Genomic DNA, 19,946 nt, shown 5'->3' on the forward strand with positions numbered 1-19,946 from the left:
AGAGTTCAACAAATGTTCGTAGTAAATGGATATAATTTCCTAGTTAGCAAACCAGTCATTAAAGAATACCTCTGGTGTACATTATTACAATGATCAATCAATATCAAAGTACTGAGCAAAAAGAGAGGAAAGGAATTCACCAGGACAGCTAACTAAAATCTGGGAAAATAATGTTGATTAAGATGGATTTGAATGACTTCAACACTGAATCTGAGGCACTCTTTTTAACAAATTGTTTTCAGGCTTAATAACATTTATATATACTACACTACACACCTCTCAGGAATATTATTGTGAGTACAGTCAGCTTTTTTTCCATGGCTTTTTCTCAGCATGACTGATTAAATGATTATTTCCATTTTTGTTTGTGCTGACAGAGATGACAAAAAGATTATATTCCTGTAGAGGGAAAGGGTGAGACAAATCCACGAGGACAAATTAGATTTATTGTGAATCAGATTACTTGCTTTGAAATATTATCGTCTAGTAAAAACTTTTCATGCTTTTGGTTTATGTTCAATTGTTTCATCCCAAGCTTTCCAGCAGGTCCGAATGATCCATTCATGCTCATCATCATCTAAAAGGGAGATAAAGAGAACACCAAATATCGCCAGGTCAGATCTGCTCTTTGCATCACTAGGGTCCAGCTCAAACAAGCAATTTTTCCTTTGAGAAATAAATCCATTTTTAGCCACTGGAATCTCTTAGAACACATTTTTGTTTGTTTCTTTAAAGGATTGTGTGCTGTTGTGTGGGAATTTGTCAGGGCAGGGGTACTGGATCTGTGGCAATGACTCTGATTATTTGTCTGTTTGATAAGATTAGCTTGGATGGAATGATGAGATTTACATGTATAGATTTTATTTTTTTTACTTTTTGGCAGGTGGTGTGCAGGAGATACGTTGAAACTATCAGAAATGAAGATACATGTTTTTTAAATACTATGTCTGTGTTGCTTGTCAGTTCATAAAAAGTGAAGGTAAAGAAAAATCTATAGACAAACCCTAGGTTCTTGTCCTCCAGCTTTTCTTTCAATGCTCTTTTTGAAATGCATGTTATGGCAGGTATTGATAAGCTGATATAGTGGCTGACAGACCTATTTTAGACCATCTTCTGTGTCCCTTGTTAGTATTCACGTCTGTCATATTTAGTCTCAGAGCATAATGACAGTGAGGAAAGAAAAAAATCAAAGACAATGTAGGGAAAAACAACTGTCCAGCAAAGTTTGAATATAAATTTTGTGTATGATTACAAAAAAATAACTTGGTAAATGTTAAATTGTGGCTTCTTAATTCTAAGGATTTAAATAGTCTTGTCTCCAAAAACTGTTCTGCAGTTCTTTTGTGTTTGTGTAGGGGAAAAGAGAACTATGTAGTAGACCAGGAAAAACAAACTTCAAAAAGCCTTGAAAAAAATCAAAGCATTACTTAAAACAATACCTGTGTTTATTTTTATATAAATGAAATATATTAGAGCTGCTTCTTGTGTTTATCACTGTCTTAACAAATTCAGATTAGCTGCTTGTGATGTGTGTTTGTAACCTGCCTCCATCTAAATTTTAAGGGGTTTATAGCAGCCTGAAAAGAATACCTGGAAGAATAGGTGATTGTGAGATTGTGAGAAGGATGGAGCTGAGGGGGCTGTAATCCCGGTACCGCGACCATCGCTTGGCATAGCACAAAATCCCATTTATTTACACAGCTGCCCTGCACAGCTGAGGGCCCTGCTTTGGTAGGTCAAAAGAGATCGAGAAAGAAGCGTGTTGCATGTAAGGAGTCAAATCTTCACAGAGATCTTTTGACTGTGGAACTATACCTTTAAGTTAAAGCGACATAGTAGCATTTGAAATGCAACAGTAGGAAGGTCCTGGGAATGAAGTTGGGCTAATCTAAGAAGTGAGAGTTCTCTGAAGGGTATATGACAAACGGGGTCTGCACAAGTCTTCAGGCTTGGGGGCTTAATCTTCTTGATTGCAGTGGGGTTTGAATCAGGTCAGCTTTGTCTTTCTTTTTTTTCTTCCTTTTGTTTTTTCATGCTAGCCTCCCCTTTTTCTCATCCCTGGCCGTGTGAGTTGAGTGCATGCCCTTGCTTCTCGTAAGGTGCTGCTCACACACAGCTCCATTGGCATCCTAGTAAAAGACGGCTTAGGGAAAGCATGTGCCAAGGCATTTATCCCTTGTCTGAACGGCAGCACTCATCTGCCACCCCTGACAGACGGTGATCAGAAAGGCTGGTGGCTCACAGGAGGTTTTAGCTAAGAGCCTGCGCTCCAGTCTGCTTTTTGCGTACGGTCACTGGTTTCCAGACAAAGTGCTTGCTTGTGCCTACTGACCCTCTCCTCATTTCTCACTCGAGGGTGCTGGCTTGCAAAGCTCAGTTTTGGTGGTGAGCACCCACCTTTGAGCAGCACCCTGGGTCTGTGAATGGGTTGGAGAACACACTTGTGTTGCCATTGTTCCACAGCTCAGCCTGTAGCCTCGCTTTAATGGCTGAAAAATGGTTACCTTTTGGACAGGATAGCTAAGTCCAGCTCTTTCTGTGTTTCACTGACATGATCTCTTTCTTTATTCCCTATGCCTATGAATCCATAGGTCCATAAGGAAATACCCTGTAAATGGCACATATCTGGGTATAAACACGGAGAAAAAAAATGCTGAAAAATATGTTAAAAGGGAAATTAAAAAGATGAGCTTGCTTAAAGACCACGCAATCTGTACAGAGGCAGAGATTCCACTGAGGGCTGCAGCAGGAATGCAAATGTGGTCCTTAAGCTTTCTTAAAAACAACAGCAAAGCCATAATCAATGTGCTGGCTTTTGTTCTATGCACTAGGTGTTCCAGCATGGTAATGATGTGATCACGTGAGCCTCGGCTATAACAGATACTGTCCAGCCTGGGTAGCTCTGTGATTTTAATTGGAATCGCCTTAACTAAAAAAAATAATAATAATAATTTATCAGAGCTTGTAGTAATTGCAAGAAAATGAAACTTGGTCTATTTCTGCCGCGGTGAAGGAATAAACAAAACTTACATATGCTATACATCACTACTATTTACCTCTTATTTGTGTACAGTTATAAGTGGCTCACCTGAGTACTAGAAATAATCAGCCTGCGTTCCTAGTGAGAAATCTACAGCACTCACTTAGCTGAGCATCAAGGGTATAAGCACCAAGAAAGGCAGATGCTAGCTTGGCTTCATAGAACAGGTTTCCAACATATCCTTGGTTTGTCTAGATTGTTTCCTTCTGCACTCTGGGTTTTCATGGTCTCCTAGGGAAGCATGCAGGGCTGGTTGCCCTGAAGATTTTAGCCTCCCCGGACCCATTCCAAAATGTCTTGGTTCATGCAGTGATCTGATCCCATGCAAATTAAATACGTGTTCATAAGCTCTGCTTAACTTGTATGTAATCCTAATCAGATGTAAAAACTGAATGAGCTATATGAATTTCAACTTTGTATATGAAAAGGAAAAACAGATGTAATGACTAAATGTGTATTCCAAAAAATAACCGAAAGCAAATCCCCAGAACTGCCATCCGACCCAGCATACCATGCTACTGGTCCTTGGTCTAGGTAAGGGGAAATGAAAGAATTGATCCAGCACTGGGAGAAGAACCACAAACCCAGAGATAAGAATGGCTCCAGGGCTAGCTATGTGAGAAGAGGAAATATTAGAATGTAAAGAGTTAAGCTATGGTAAAACATACTTTTGCTACACTAAAGAAGACTGGTTGATAATTACTGTAGTTTTAGGGCTATTTGAATCAGTGCAGCTGCAACCTCTTCAGTAGTAACCCCTGAAACAAGACAAACTGGGTTTATTGTACTGAACAAGTCTTAAAGCTCCTCCCTGATTGTTAGTAATTGGCAGCAATGGACTTAACAGCCTCTTGACTACCCTTTTTACACTCTACCTGACTGTGCAGCTAACAATTTAAATCACAGATGCCGATCCTTCTTTGTGGCAGCTGCTTGTTAACTACACGTTCCTCTTTTTCTGTCACTGGCTGCTTCCATAACCCTGCAACACCAGGGTTAGATTGGAGAATCACATTTCATCAATATTTAAAATGGAATTAAACCTTGAAGTTTGATTAATGCTACCAGATAGTGAGTTGTAATTACTATTTTGCAAATTGCAATTGTTTGAATATGTTAATATGATTGTCTAAGCACATCTTCACCTTCAGAAGTAATTTTCCCTTTAAAAAAGATTTGAAAAAAATACAAACTCTTTAATCAGTGGTAAATTATCACCCTGTGCACAATTAGGTAGTATGGGGTTCTTCATGTTGTGTGCTGAATTTTCTGTCAGTATATTTATCTTTAAAAGTTTATCCATTTTTTTAGATTTTCCTCAGTAGAATAAACATTCATGGAACAGACTTTGCTGAAACAGGACTAACCATGTTGATATTCAAAGGTAAAGAAAAAAAGCTTTGTCTGAAAATTTTATTGCAATCTGGTGTATCCCTGTTCAGTTAGTAAATGTTAACAAGTTATTTTTTCCAAAATTAGTGAAATATAATGATTATTATCATGTCATATCATTGAAATCTTGAAACAGAGAGAGATTAGTGAGAGATCTTAATGGGTGAGCTGTTAGCACATATGACCAATTATTCTGAATTATTTTCTTGTGTCTTGATCAAAAATAAGGTAATTTTTCTAGTGCCCACAAAATGTATTTTGAATATTGTGCGTCAGATCCTCAGCCAGCCCAAACTGGGATTGCTTCTTTTTTATTTTTGTAATTAATTCAGGCTGTTTTCATTAAGCAGGCAGAGGCAAATGGAGCCAACCCTGGTAGTCACCTGCACGACTGATCCCCAGAAACGGCATCTGCCCACAGTAGATAATTAACCAGGGGTGCAAGTCCTACTGGTCTACTGTTGGACACTGTCTACACAGTCAACAAGTCAGTTTGGATACAGTCGTCTTAGGCAAATCAGACCCACTTAAATCTGTTGGTCGTACTGTGCTCCTGTAAGTAATCCATTTCAAAATTAGTTCTTCTCAACAAATACTGCTTTGCAACGTTCTTCCTGGTTTTGGGGAAGCTTTAGGGGAAGCTCCAAATGCCAGCAAAGTTCAAACAGGTGTCTGTCAAAAATGCTGTTAGGTGTATTCCACGGTGAGCTCAAACTGCAGCCAACTCAAATCAGTGGATTTCTGCTCAGCATCTCTGCAAAATGAAACCACTTGTCTAATTTTCAATGCTCAGTCTAAAAGTAATGGCAGAAGAGACTTCCCCAACTACATGCTCCAGATTTATCTCTCAAATAGGATTAGAAACAGCTGAAAATTCAGGGTGGGCTTGCTTCAGGGTGCTTCCAAGGGATGACTTGAAAATACACTGTAATTTAGGTGCATTTAATCATCATACATTAAATGCATATTGCAAAGTTTGGAATTACTTTTTTCTAACTATCGCATTTCTGTGTTACTTATGGAAACCTCAGCTGTGAGAGACTTCTTAGGACTCTGCATGCTTAGGTGTCTGCCATGATGCAGAGTGGAGAATGTCAGCAAACAGCAGTATTGTCGTGTAGGCTTCCGGCTTTGCCCTCTTCACCAATGCTTTCCCAGGAAACCACCTAGAGGTGTGCAGGAAGATGTACTGCATTGAAATTAGAATACTTAGTGGCTTACACAGGGGAAGAAGCTACATTGTTCACCTCAAAAACCTTTTCTGACTCTGTGTTAGGTCTTCATATGGCACTTCGTAGTTGTATGTGTTCCTGGTATCTTAAAGACTTTGTCAGCACTGGAGGCCTGATGCACCAATGCACTCCAAAATTCAGATCCTTGGTTCCCTCCTCTGCCCAAAGGCAAGCTGAGACCAGGCACGAGCGGGCATTATTCCTTCGCTTTACTCTGTTAAAGGCCACGCAAGCAAGGAGGGAAGTAGATGTGCCCTGGTGTGTGCCCACATCAGAGGCTCACAGCTCCAGCGTACTCGCGGACACAGCCATGTGCTAAGAGCAGCTTGCCATGACTAGGGCTTGTAAGAGGGTCTGTTTACAACAGACAATCCTTGACCAAGAGCTGAGTTTCCTCTGTTTGCACGGGGCCAAGCCCACACAGACCATTGTAAACAACAATATCATTTAATTCTTTCACATGCCTGACTCCTCCCATCACCCGCAGTGCAGTTTATCATGTTCTTCCACTACACAATTACAATCACATGTTGATAGCATCTCAGCCATGGATTCTGCCTGGCACACCCCTTTCATTTCCACTGCCTGCTCTGGGTCCCTAGCACCACTTTCCTTACTGCACCTGACCCCACCAACATCAAGGCTGGCAAGAAAATGGAAAATATGTTTTCAATTAACCTTTGCTTCCACCCACAAATTCTCACCCTTCCATTTACTTTTAATTACTGTAATTCCAAAATGGCCCTCAAATGAACTTTCCACCTCTTGTAAAACTTGTTTTCACGCAAACTGTATAGTTGAATATAGGTGCCTATAAGACTTGTGTATAACCTATTTAACGGAGTTACAATAGGATGGCTAGCACACAAAGTTGTTATTCTTGGCATGCCACTATTTGGAACTGAAACTTCCACAGTTTTCAAAATGATAAGTATTCGAAGACCAGGAAACCACAAGGAACAATGTATCTGCAAAAGCTACAGCTACTGAAATTACTGTAGTAACTTACATCACAATGCATATATTAATATTATCAGTGTTGGCTATAGTCTTGAATTTGAATCATGTTGGTTCATAATCTATTTTACTGAATGGAAGGTATTTTATATTAAAACTTGTAAGCCAAATTTAATCTAAAAATATTTTCTTGGTTACATGAATTAGAAATCTCCAGCTACCTCTGTCACCTGAGCAGCCTTTGACACTGAGAAAGCCGCAATAAGTATGCCTTTCTCCATGGCATTCAAAATGTGCCTGATCTTAACACACTCCTATATAGAAGATCTGAAAAGAGCATATGATGGGTTGGACAATTAGTCCAATATTTAAAAAAGTGTTTAGGGCAGAGGCAGAATAGACATGAAACTACCCTTAGATGCCTGGGATCTTCTCCTTACATTAAAACACGACTCAATTTCCTTCTGTCATCTTCACTTCGATACTCATTCATTTGCCTTGCCCACGCAGCAGTCCCCAGTTTGTTACTTGCTTATGTTCTGCCTTTCCTCCTTCTAAGATTTTTCTGCTCAACTGATTTATTTGTTAAGCATTGGAGATCATTTAGGTCCAAACCTCTCAGATCGGGACAAAAGCCATCTAACTAAAAAATGGGAAGAGATAGATGGGTGATACTAGGAGATCCAGATGAAAGAGCTCCAATACAATTTCTAACCTCCCTCTTAATGTAATATTTTCCAAATCTTCTAACTATTATAGAAGCAGTGAGTCTGGAAAGCAAGTATCAGAAAACTTGAATGGAGGCAAAAAACCTGTGTCCGGGATGAGAGACACAAGTATATCAGAGATGGAGGAGATGAGACCAAAAGGTGAATTTGTACAGACCTGTGTAGAGCCTCGTGGGCAAAGAAAACAGCTGAGTGCATGGCAGAGAGAGAAAATATTTTTTGTAGTGTTGTTTTGGAGGAATATGAATCAAAGAGGCCAGAAAGAGGAGTTAGCAGTAAAAATGACAGGCCCTCCAGCTGTTGCAAGAAAAGCAAAGGGCTACTCACATTTGTATGCTCTACTTGTGTAAATGCAGAGTAGTATTGGTTCTCTGTTTTACAAAGCCCTGTTTTCAGAAATAAGTTTGCCAGCCAAAGTAAAGAGAAAAAGATCAATGGATTGCAATAAATGGCATTTAACATAAAAATGAGTAAAATTTACAATTCAGTTAACTTGTTAAATGTCAAAAAATCAGCAAACAATAGACACAATTTGTTTTGTTCAGAGCCCAGAGGTAGAGACCAAATCCTCTAAATTAATTTCTGCAAAAGCTGGTTTTTTTTTTCCAAACAGGTCTGGATCCTATTCGTTGTAGAATATACTGATTACCAACTATTTTTAAGAGCTTTACACAAACATTATTTCTTTTGTTGTGTGAAATGCAGAATCAGCCATCTGGCAAATGCCCCAGAGCTAAAATCTTTTACATGACATATAATTCAAAATGATTAAATATACAACAGAAAATAGCTATAGCATTGCACTTAAAATAGCATGAACTTTTACTGCCGATCAAAACTGATTTCTTTAGCTTAACAAGTATCCAAAGAACAATTATTTGAAGAGCTTTTAAGAGTTTCAATATGTAGGAACTAAACCTCATCTAAATTCAGTATCTTAAGTCAAATAAAAAGGAAACAAATGTACAAAAGATTAAATGGTCCTGCGTTATAAGTAGACATTTAAATCTATGGGAAGCTAAATTCATGTGAACAAAAATACTATATTCCCTCTGTATGTGTATTGCTGGGGCTTTCCTCTCCATCGCTAAGGGCATCTGCCAAAACAACTCTTACATTCTTAGGCAATGACTAGGGACTAGCCTGGAATCAGACTGTTCATCCACTCCCTCCATCATCAGAATGGGCAATTTCAAAGAAGAACAGGGAATAAAGCTCTGTGCTTGATCCCTAAGTGCAGTCAATCTTTTTTCCTGCACCACAGTCAACTTTAAGTTAAACTTGCTGTCTTTCTTCCAGAAATACTCCAGGCCTGAAAAATTGCCAGCTCCTCATCCCACACCCAATTCTCCAGTAGTTTATGAGAAAGAGCACGCAAACATCTGCATGTATTTGGGGTACATGAGGGTAGGTACAGAAATATTACTCTGCGTAATTATTGAGTGGTTATGGCTCTGCTTCTCAACTACATTTTTCAGACAAGTCAAAGTCTACATTTCCCAAAAAGTTCTTGGAGCAAGTCAGATCAGAGTTGTAAGACAAAAAAGGTCTAAATGTAGGAGATCTATCGCATGGATTTTTGCATACTTGGATAAACCTGAAATGGATGAACGCATTGCTGTCAACCTTCCAAAAATTTTTTCTTCTAAATTCTTTCAGACCGAACATGAGAACCTTCATCCCAAGGTAACAATGTGAGGAAACTTTAAGTTTGTAATTAGTAAGGCTTAGAATTAAAATGGCTTTGCACTCTTGCCTGTGGAGTTGGGTCAGCCTCACAACCAAGGAACCTCAGATGTTCTAACCCAGACTTTTCTAAACTGTAATAAAATAATGTTCTTGAATCTTGACCTTTTCAAGCTCATAATGATTCCTCGAGCAGCAGGATTTTTCCTGCTGCTTTTTCAAGACTTTCAGACTTGTAGAAATCCTAAGCTGATTGCTGGCTGGTTTGGGATTGCTGCAACACCAAAACCCCTCCTCTTAGTAAGACACTTGTCCTGGTTTTCTGGGCCTAACCCTGCTCTTAATAACATACATTTTAATTCAGTTACCTGACTGAGTTTTTAGTGTAAAGGCAGGCTTTGTGCCTTCCTGGTCTTGATGTTATATGAAGAGATGTATATATTTCAGGTAATACTGCAGTATAGAAAGGTATCCTATGCACCATACACATACTAATTAAACCTGGAGATGGAATATGAAAGTAGTAGCGCAAATATTCTCATATTACAAAGAGCAAAAGCATGTTTTTCATTATTTAATGCATCCTTGGGAGAACCACAGGAGAAACAAGGCAATTTTCATCAGAATTATCTTTGCTTTTTATCAAGAGAGGTGACCCAGGCAATGTCCTATCATCGTTTCCATCTCGGTATAACAAAATGTCTATTTTTGATGGTATTTTCTTTTTGAAAGCTGTGGGCTTCTCCAATATTTGGTGGTCCTAAAGCCTGAATGTCACAGCTTTCCTGTACCTCCCTGCTTTGCATTAAACATAACAACATGCATTTTCTACTTTTCACTGAAAAACTGGGAAATATTCCCATCTTTCTATTGACCAAACTCTATTACAAAGGTGCCAGAAGTCCTATTTCTGGGAAAAAAAGGGGAAAAAGTAATACTCTTAGTTGAAACAGGAGTCTAGTCCCAGTATCTATTAAAAATAAACAGTGTATCTTCTTACAAATGAGCATTCCCCTTCTTATTTATGTGTCCAATTTTACGTACTTCGCAATACTGGAAAAAAGAAAAGATTGAAGAACATATGGAGAATCAAGAGAAATTTGAGCATCCCCGAGGAAACAGAGGTTTAGGGACAGAGTAATAACTGCAAGATTGTAATGAGAATTTGGAAAACTTTGCTAGATAAAAACGTATAACAAAACTGTTGCTGTCATTTCATTCCCTGGGCCTGATTATGTTTTCATGATGGGCCTTTGCACTGCTCTAACAGTAAGAACTCTTTAAGTAAACGAGTATCAGACCTCCACGTTATTGAAATGCAAAGCTTGCCAAATTTAACAGGATCTCTGCAGTACTCTACATCCACTCGTCTTGACAAAGAAGTGGTGGAAGCAAACTTGATAGTTTCAAATGGCATCTATTTTCTTCTTTTCTGGAAAGGTACCTGGATGCTGCCAGTCTGGAGTGCCAAGGCTGTATGCTTCCTTGCCTTCTTTCACAAACAGCCGAGAAACAATCAGAAATTGCTTCATAATAGGCCCAGGGTGAAAGGTGAGAACTGGAGTATTCTGAAAGCCTGCTGCCAGACCCGAGGAAGATAGTGTCATTTTGGTAAACCTGTCAAGCTGTTGTAAGAACTTCCTGAATGCTTCCTACCATCTGCTTTTGATGCTTTCAAGACTTGGCTGGAAGCCTGGAGGTTTTCCTGCTCCTTCCTGCCCACCCTATAATGGAGTAATTCTGGATCTGTTCCCTGTCCTCCCAGCCTCTTCCTCAGTTTCTTCTGCTTACAGCTGGGGTTTTTTTCTTTTTTCTTTTTTTTTTTTTTCTTTACTGCAGTGGCCTTGTGCCCTGAATCATCTCTCCTGGGGCGGTAAGAGTTCCTCTGATGTTGAACAAGTGCCGGGTTTTTCAATTGTGTTCATGTTCTTGAGAGGAAGGGTCTGGCCTACATGACACATTCCTTCTTCACACTCACATCAACAAGTTTAACTTTGTGTACAGGGCTCTCAATGGAACAGCCACACAAAGCACATCTCTGATGACTCCATCAGACTGCACGCTGCACTGGTCTGGTTAGTGAATATTGATTGATATAATTTGTAGGGTTTGAGATAAATGTCATAAAGGACAATGAGTTCAAAGAACAGATTAAAAAACAATAAATTGAATTCCAAGGCGTTCCCTCCTGTACTAATCTGTGTAGGTTCCTGTGTTTTTGGAAAGCATGTTGCTTATCTTCCTCATCAGTAGGCCCACCGCATTCCAGTATTTTGGATCAATGCCATTTGTAATAATCTAGATCAGTTTTTATTCAACGTTTATAAAACAGGCCATGTATCATAGGGTATATTTTATAGCAGATGGTATCTCCAATTCATTTAACCCTCCCTTCACTTCCCTCCTCCAATATCACAGTGCATACTTATAAAAGCTCTTGAAAGTAGAACTGAGCAGAATTTTTTTTCAACAAATAGTAAATCTGCTGAAAAATGGAGTTTCAAAGCAACAAAACTGTTAAGCTGTGGCGCATTGAAAATGAAATGTTCTTTCTTCTAGAAAAACCAGGGTTTGAAATTTGGACATTTTTTGAGGAAAAAAATGGGGTGGGTGGTTGCTTTCAAAAATAATTTTCATTGAAAAAAAATCTGCACTAAAAAGGTTAAATAGTCAGAACACAAAGCATTTGTTTCAGGTCAGGTTAGATTTTTTGAATTATCCCAGTGTCAACTATCTGGGGATCTTCTGTGTGTTTTTTAGCTTGAAAAGTTTCTCCTTTGGCTTGATGAGAACTGATTTTCCCTAAGGCTTATAAATTTGGGGACTTATCTATGAGACCCAGTATTTGCCAGACTCAAAGCACAGCTCTCCAAGGTGACAAGAAAGTTCCTTGTTCAGCAAGGGCTATTTAAACATAGCCCTAAGACTCATTTCAATAAAATGGGCTATTCTAACATGCAGAGATAAGCACATACTTAAGCACTTTGCTGATTCACAACACAGAGTTTAGTAGCTTTCAGGATCAATGATGTACACCTTACAACCACTCCCATACTTGAGATCATAATGGAAGAGATTGAAGGTTTTTCTGAGATTAACATACCAAATGGTAATAAAATATATTTATTCCTATCTGCTTGGGAATACTTCATTATAATTTTGCAAAATATTATTTATACAACCCTGGGGATACATAAATCGCTGATAAAAATAAACAAGTAGAAAATATTTTAGCTTAGTAATAACAGAACCAAATCATGGATTTTTAAAAATGTTTTAGCTTTAATCACACATCCTAGAAGATATGACAAATAAACTCATCTTAGTTTACCTTGTAGAAGAAGTTAATGATACCTGAGTTTGTACTCAACAATAACTTAGGTTTCAGGATTATAGAGTCCATTACCACAGTCGTAACAACAGTCCGGGATTTTTTTGTGAGGATCCAGATTTGTAAGCTGAGAAATGCCTAAAGGAAAAAAAAAAGGTTTTCTTTAATTTGGCTTTTTTTTTTTATTTGTGCCTTTGATCAAGAAAACTAAAAAATATTACTCTCTATGGCATTTGCTATAAAAACAATGCAGTTACCTTACCATAAATTTTATAAACATTTTGTCAATTTTGTAGATGGAGAAATTAAAAATGGAAAAATGCATGCACAAAAAGTGTACAATAAAAATGTCACTTTGATTTCCTCAGTCATGGTCCTGTGATTCAACCCACTAAGCTGTGATTCACCCCACTAAGCTAACGTTACAAATATGCCCCCAAACTCCAAAAATGGGGCCAGGAGAGTCTTGCTGGCCTCATAGAACTACATGTCATCACTAAAATATTCAGTGTATAATGAAGAGTAGTTTATGTATTACATTACGTATTTTAGTCACTTGTTCCTTCCACCTTTTGACTACAGACTGTCGCGACGGAGGGAAGACACAGTCACTCAATATGAGTGATCAGCAGACTTCGTTTATTGTACCTTACAGTCACCTTTTATGCCTTCTTATAATTAGCTCATACATATTACAAAAGTTAAGCTCATTATTGGTTAGTTGCCTAAATACCAAGCCCACCCCTAGTTTCTCTTCTGTAGTTTTCTGTTCCCACCTGCAACATTCTTTTCCCACCAAAATCTTCCTGTTATTGTGTAACAAGGACAGCCAAAGACAGTGTATTTTGCTTTACTTCAGATAAGCTGAGAGCGATGTGCATTTTTGTCCAGCCAGCTGGACTATGTCTATGTGACCCTTTTCAGCTAGTCAGTTATCCACAACAGACAAGTTATAGTATTATAAAAGTATTTAGCAAAAATATAGACTGGACACAAATGTTTATTTTGCAATCTGCTAAAAAGCTCATGGGGCAGACATTCAAACTTTATTTGATGTCCTGGATGTAAACTAATTGCTTTTGCTCAGCTTCTCTATATTAAAAGCACACTGCTAATGCAGTGAAGGTGAAATGTATAAAAGGGTTAATCAGGATATCAAAAGCTGTAGATAACAAAGGCCTGTCCTGCAGGTCATCACTCCAGAAGAGACCACACTGAGGACGCAATGCTGCACGCTGTGCTACACTGCGCTGGTGGAAGGTGGTGTCAGCATTCTTCTGGCAGCGTCGTATGGTCAGGTCCTGAAATTAGCCAGAGCAGTTCTGCTCCATGTTAGTCATGTAGCTGAATTAATCTTTCTTAAGCAAAGTTGTTAGTATAATTCCTTCCAGACTCTTAGGATCGCAAACGCAGTTCAGTACCTGGTGTTTTAAGACCAGAACAGATTTCTGTATAAAATCTTCTGTCGTAGCCATCACAGTAATGCCATTTTTTATCTTTGTATTCAAGACCATCTGCAAAAGTGTATTTCCCCTGCAAAACATGTTCAAGCACAGAGTTAATAAACATGATGGATGGATTGAGTACAAACAAGGCTAGCATTGCCGCTGCCAGAACCGCGCGTTAGCTGAGTGGAGTGAGTGCGTGGTGCAGCTCGGGTCCAAGTAGTGTTGGGAACAGTGTCTGCGGGATGCCCAGCCTCGAGCAGTGAGCTCCCCTTGCACATCAGGGTGTGAGATGCCACCTCACGTAGCCTTCCCCTCACACATTGGGGTGCAAGATGCCACCTCATGTAGCCTTCCTCTCACACACTGCGGTGCAAGTTGCCACCTCGAGCACTCAAGCAGCCCTCCCCTCACACACTGGGGTGCAAGATGCCACCTCGAGCACTCAAGCAGCCCTCCCCTCACACACTGGGGTGCAAGATGCCACCTCGAGCACTCAAGCAGCCCTCCCCTCACACACTGGGGTGCAAGATGCCGCTGAGGGGATGAAAGATTGGCTTGGCTCACAAATCCACATCTTTCACCCCAGCGCTTCCCCTACAGCATGGCCTCCAGGCAAGGCCGCTCCGCAGCGGCAGAGGCCCCTGGGGTGAGCTCCCCCGCCCGGGGTACCTGCGTGGGCACCCCGCGGTGCCAGACCGCCCGGTATCTGCCGCCGTTGGGGAAGAGCAGCTCTCCCTCACCGTCGAACATCCCGTCCCTCAGCGCTCCCCGGTACTCGGTGCCCGTCGGCAGCGTGTAGGAGCCCTGTCCCTCCATCCTGGAAGGGATAGGGCGGTCAGGCGGGGGGCGGCGGGCAGCCCCGCGCCCCCGCGCCCCGCCGGGCCCACCTGCCGCGCACGGTGCCCCCGCAGTACCGGCCGCCCAACGCCTCCATGGCGGCCCGGCCCGGCCCGACGGCGCGGCCGCGTCACCATGGCAACGCCTGCGCCCGCCGCCTGCGCGCCTGCGCGCTCCCGCCCCCTGCCGGCGGCGCCTGCGCGATGGCGGGCGGGCGCTGAGGGGAGCTCAAGGAGAGCGGCGGCGCCATGCCCGGCTCCCTGCAGGTGCCCTCCCTGGAGGAGCTCGACGTGCAGGAGGTGAGTGAGCGGCCGCCGCCGCCGAGCCCTCTCCCCGCGGGGCAGCGCGGCGGGCCGGGGCCGGGGCCGAGGCGGCCGCCCCCATCGCCGCTCTGCCCCCGCTGTAGGTGCGAGTCAGCTCGGCCGTTCTGAAGGCCGCGGCCCACCACTACGGCGCGCAGTGCGACCGCCCCAACAAGGAGTTCATGCTATGCCGCTGGGAGGAGAAGGACCCGCGGAGGTGCCTGCGGGAGGGCCGCCAGGTCAACCAGTGCGCCCTCGACTTCTTCAGGTGAGCGGGGCCCGGCAGGCCCGGCCGCCCGAGGGTGGCGGTGTCGGGGGAGCTGCGGGCCCGGCTGTGCGGTGTGCTGCCAGGCACTGGGTTTAAGTAAAAACGCCGTCGTGGCCTTTGAAGTCTTTATTCTTGCTTCTTAAACTTTTAACTCTTGGGGATTGAGGCCGTGGCCGTTTGGCTTTGTTTACTTATATGTGAATTTATCCTTTTGCAGGAAGCTCTATGGCTTCTGTCCCAGAGCGAGAGGCCTAGGCCTTTGTCATGTTAGTAAAGGAGCGCAGGGAGGTGGAAGGCTTGCAGCTGCACCTTGCGACTTACTGTGAAGTGCAGGAAACAAACCCAAACTTTGTGTTTGTTGTCTGCCGTCTCTGTTTCATGGGCAACCTATTGTGAAAGCTTGAGTAGATACACCATTGACCTCTTCTGACCAAAAATGCAGGTCCAAGGTGTGTGCCAGTATCATGTTCTCAAGTTATTAGTAAAAGGCCAAGTTTGATTAGCTCAAAGCATGCCCACTTCCAGTCTAGCAGCTACTAATGAGAAGCCTCTGTTCTAAGAATGTCTTCTTGAGCTTAAGGTATCAAATTAATTTGGAAGCATTAGAGTGTTGTATAATGTAGGATAATTTATTTGGCAAAACAGGGATCTCATATGGAGGAGTTGTGTACATCTACCTAGTAAGAATACCTTCCACATATTAGTTAAGTTATTGCTATCCTTATGTAGCTACAATGACACAATTTTTACTGGTGTTGGTATCGAGTTCTGTTTAAAGACGCTTCAAATACTAAGTTTTCTGAAGACTTTAAATGTTCCTGAGAACTTAAAACTACAAAAAACACTTTATCACAAGTTGAGGTTTGAATGAGTAAGAGAGAAAAGCATTAAAATTGAAACACTTACTAATGATTTTCTGTCTGTGATCTCTTACAGGAAGGTTAAGATGCACTGTGCAGAGCCATTTACTGAGTACTGGACGTGCATTGACTACACCAACTTACAGGAGCTCCGCCGATGCAGAAAGCAGCAGGCAGTATTTGATAACTGTGTGCTGGAGAAGTTGGGTTGGGTGAGACCTGATCTGGGAGAGCTCTCTAAGGTAACTTCATAACGTTTTGATCAGATTGCCAGATTCTTCTCTCCCTTTTTATGGATGTTTTGTCCAGACCAGGTCTCAAACCCTTTTCCTGGCCAGAAGACGATTCATGAATTCAGCACTGGAACCTTGTGGACTTAACAGAAGTCAGGATCCTCTCAGCATTCTCCAGGGTTGCTATCCCAGGAGACCTGCACTTTTCTTACACAATGATGCTTAGCCTTACTTTTTGCTTTTCCTGGCGCAGAGACCTTTCCTTTAGGAGTGAAGATCACACACATGTAAAACTACTCTGTAGTTATGAGTGAAATTCCCCTCCCCTCTTTTTTTTGTTTGTTTTTTAGTAGTACTGTAGAGATAGGAGCTCTTATCAGATCAACAACGTGTGCCTTTTGGTACTTCATGGTAGCTCTTCCTTTGAGTTCTGTCTGAAATCTCGCTTTTCTGTTAAATGCTGTGAGAAGTTGTGTAATTTTTTCTTTCTTCTCTCCAGGTTACGAAAGTGAAGACAGACCGTCCTATACCTGAGAATCCCTATCACTCTAGACCTAGACCAGAGCCAAATCCACCCATTGAAGGAGAGCTGAAGCCTTCTCAATTTGGCAGTAGGCTCTTTTTCTGGTCCTGGTAAAGTGGGCAGACTGCTGTGACTGAAGTGGAAAGATACACTGAATGTACATTGTCCAGTGCGCACTGGACATAACTTTAATCATTAAAGACTCCCAAAATGTTACATGGCTTAGTAGACTTCTTTAAACATATTCACACATCATGGCAACTAAGAAAATGTATCTCCCTGTTTTACATGGCGCTCTGTGCAGTTGTGTAGCCCTTAGGACCCTCTCAGCACTTGCCATGTTAGTTGTTTGATAGTAACTACTGGGCTTGTCCAAGATGTATATAACTGTAGCTTGAGTCTTTAACTGCTGCTTATTGAGAATCACTTGCCGCTTTGATCAAGGAAGCCTTGAGAACAAAGAAGTTGTTAATGTCTTCCCTTAGTTTTGCAACTGATAATTATGCTTTTTTTTTTCCAAGGGGCTCCTATATAGGTTTAACCTAAAATCTATCTCGGAGTAAGGGTTTCATGGAATCTGTGGCTTTTGCTAGGTATGAGGTCAGTACTGTTTCTGCAATAAAGATCCTTGTTCTACTTGCCAGCTACTCATTCCGTGTGCAGCTAGGTTTAGTGGCTTCCATTTTTTTACATTTTTATTGGGGGAACACAAGCTACTTCATTAGAAAAATCACACTAAATTTTCAACAACTTTAAGGAAAAATGACCTCCTAAAGGATCTTCTTGTCCCATTAAGCAGTGTAACACGGTGAAGTGGCCTGTCTTCTGTCTCAAGGACCTGACTTGCAGGGTTTGGGGCAAATCCTTCCCACTGTTTCACTGATACTCTTTTTGACAGAGAAGTAAATCAACTTTCTTTATCTTTTCTATAATAAAAGTGCTGTGTTTCTTAGGAAGTAGATCTGCTCTTTTGTCCACTTCTACCCAATAGCAAGAACCTTATTACAAAAGTCAGAAAATATTACATGGACTTTTTTTTTCACAAAGCCACGTGTAGTTCAGCATGTTACAGGGCCAGGCTGTGTAGTGTGAACCAAAGCAAAGACGAATAGTGCTTTTCTCCTTGAGTAGCTGACTGTTACTAGGATGTGAAGAGTCACCATCTCCTTGTTTGGGGTAGGATTAAAATGTAATGGGTCTGTAGCTGCAGTGTATGTTTCTGATCCACAGAGCCAGAGGGAAAATTGTGTAACGTTTATCTAAAAATAGCTCATGCACTGTGTGGCTTGTGGGCTCTTGATACTTTCTGCTTGGGTGTGTTGACTGAAGCTCGGGGCAGGTGCTATGGCATACGTGTTTGTGTTTTAATGTACATATCATACTGTATTAGCAGATCCTTGTCTGGATTTGTGAGATGGTGTGCACCTTTGCAGTTTCTCCTTGCAGATCACTGCCAGCATTTTGGAGCAGCCACGTACTGCTGAAGGATAACCCCTTTTCTGCAGAGACTGAAATTAGGACAAGCTTGAGGTCTAATTACATTCAGCTGAGTGAGTGAAATGAGGTTTGGCCAAGCAAAGGATAAATTGTTCTGGGACGTTAGCACGTGTCACGTCTGATCTTTTGTTGCTGAACCACTCCAATAGTTAGGCAACCTTGCAGAAACACTTTTTAGATATTACTTACCATGTTTTGCTAATAACTATTGTCAGCACAATGTATGAAACCACTGCACTGCTGAACATCTGCTTTTGAATAAACAGGCACGGGCATTCCAGTAGTCAGCCCCTAATCATAATTAAAGAGTATTTTCCCTATTAATTTTTTTCTGAAAAGAATGACATGCATAAATCGGGGTGCAATTTTTCTTAAGCAGTCTTTTATGAACCCCACCCTTAAGTTGGCTAATACTGTAGGCAAAAAGAATAGTGATTTATGCTGCAGCCTCAAAGGTTTAAGATTGTTCATCTGTTCATCTCCTACCTCTTGGGTCAGAGGTGGTTGATCCAGTAATGATACACTTGCCACATTTAAAAGTAAGAATTAACTGTCTGCTTGCCTAGATTTCCTAGATTCGGTTTCAAGCGGGAGTGGGCAGGTGAATGTACAAAAGAGAACAGCAGAGGGGGACAATGAAGTGATGACGTCAAGTAGAATTGAGCTGTACTGTGAGCACTTATTTCCTTAACCTCTCTGAGGTAATTGCTGCTTGTCTTTACCTCTTAGCTGAATCTCTGCAAAAGAGTGCTGCCAGGGGTCTGTTTCTTGGCACTTTGGGCAGTGCCTGTGTGGAGCCATTTCTGTTCAAAATGGTTGCGTGGCTTTACTTGAACATAGTGCCCCCTTCGGAGCTGTAATGTTTTCTGGGAAACTTTAGAAAGTGAATGTCAAGATTGAGTAAAGACCATGAAAGTATTTTTGAGGAATATGTCTTGACATTTTTTTGGCAAATGAAGAGCAGACGCATACAGATTCAACATAGATATTTTACTGGCGATGTGAGAAGTGTTATTTGTAATGTTGTAGGCTCTTAGCTCTGCCAGAGCTTCTAATCGCGTATGTCAAACTAACAAAATCTAAAGCCAGTGTCGTAGCTTGCCACACCAATGGGGTTAGATTAGGCAGACCCTGCCCTCAGATTATGCCCTTTCAGATTATGGATGGGGAGAGTAACAACCTAGTGTAATTTCTCGTCTCAGTAAGGTGAGAGTGTGCATTTCTGGTGTAGCAGAATTGTGTGGTACTAGTACAACAGCATCCTTCTCAAGGGAAAGTCCCTGTGCAAGACATCTGGCAGTTTGACATGCCCTGGTCTCAAATGATTTTGTTTAACTCCCAAGGCAAAAGGGTTGGAGGTGTACTGTTAGCCAGAAAGGCCAGGAGGCCACCAGCAGCTCTCGCTGCTCACAGCCACCAAATCTGAGGAAGTGGCAGGAAGTAATTGGTTTTATTTAGTAATCTTGTTAGTTTTGTAATTCTGTTGCATGTCATGTTATACATATTATCATCCTTGCTATAAAATACACTTCTAGGAGTCAGTTCAGGTGGAACTAGACTTTTGAGCATTTGTAAGTTGAGATTGGCTAGGGCAAAACCCATTCATGTACTC

General features: G+C 41.4%; 2 protein-coding genes across 4 annotated transcripts; one reads left to right on the forward strand and one right to left on the reverse strand.

Moving 5' to 3' along the window:
* On the reverse strand, window positions 1-14,799 carry MORN5 (MORN repeat containing 5). Of its 2 annotated transcripts, XM_056352362.1 has the most exons (5): window positions 14,702-14,799; window positions 14,484-14,631; window positions 13,788-13,899; window positions 12,367-12,504; window positions 1-577 (listed from the first exon to the last, which is right to left on the reverse strand). In XM_056352362.1, exons 1-4 carry the CDS (start codon window positions 14,746-14,748, stop codon window positions 12,413-12,415), a joined length of 399 nt encoding a protein of 132 aa, XP_056208337.1. In that variant the 5' UTR covers window positions 14,749-14,799; the 3' UTR covers window positions 1-577; window positions 12,367-12,412. The 2 variants fall into 2 exon arrangements, with proteins under 2 accessions (XP_056208337.1, XP_056208338.1); XM_056352363.1 differs by lacking the exon at window positions 1-577 and having other exon boundaries at window positions 12,298-12,504.
* Window positions 14,761-17,053, forward strand: NDUFA8 (NADH:ubiquinone oxidoreductase subunit A8). Of its 2 annotated transcripts, XM_056352360.1 has the most exons (4): window positions 14,797-14,950; window positions 15,058-15,221; window positions 16,158-16,323; window positions 16,814-17,053. In XM_056352360.1, exons 1-4 carry the CDS (start codon window positions 14,900-14,902, stop codon window positions 16,949-16,951), a joined length of 519 nt encoding a protein of 172 aa, XP_056208335.1. In that variant the 5' UTR covers window positions 14,797-14,899; the 3' UTR covers window positions 16,952-17,053. The 2 variants fall into 2 exon arrangements, with proteins under 2 accessions (XP_056208336.1, XP_056208335.1); XM_056352361.1 differs by lacking the exon at window positions 15,058-15,221 and having other exon boundaries at window positions 14,761-14,950.
* Window positions 17,054-19,946: the final 2,893 nt, after the last annotated feature.

Source organism: Falco biarmicus, chromosome 9, assembly GCF_023638135.1.
Source record: "Falco biarmicus isolate bFalBia1 chromosome 9, bFalBia1.pri, whole genome shotgun sequence".
Taxonomy (NCBI): Eukaryota; Metazoa; Chordata; class Aves; order Falconiformes; family Falconidae; genus Falco; species Falco biarmicus.

Coding starts and splice junctions, on each gene's coding strand:
- MORN5 (XM_056352362.1), bottom strand. CDS start 14,748: ATGGAGGCGTTGGGCGGCCGGTACTGCGGGGGCACCGTGCGCGGCAG. Junction 13,900..14,483: donor ACCGCGGGGTGCCCACGCAG/GTACCCCGGGCG, acceptor CATGTTTTGCAG/GGGAAATACACTTTTGCAGA. Junction 12,505..13,787: donor TTCTGGTCTTAAAACACCAG/GTACTGAACTGC, acceptor TTTTTCCTTTAG/GCATTTCTCAGCTTACAAAT.
- NDUFA8 (XM_056352360.1), top strand. CDS start 14,900: ATGCCCGGCTCCCTGCAGGTGCCCTCCCTGGAGGAGCTCGACGTGCAG. Junction 14,951..15,057: donor AGGAGCTCGACGTGCAGGAG/GTGAGTGAGCGG, acceptor CCCCCGCTGTAG/GTGCGAGTCAGCTCGGCCGT. Junction 15,222..16,157: donor TGCGCCCTCGACTTCTTCAG/GTGAGCGGGGCC, acceptor GATCTCTTACAG/GAAGGTTAAGATGCACTGTG.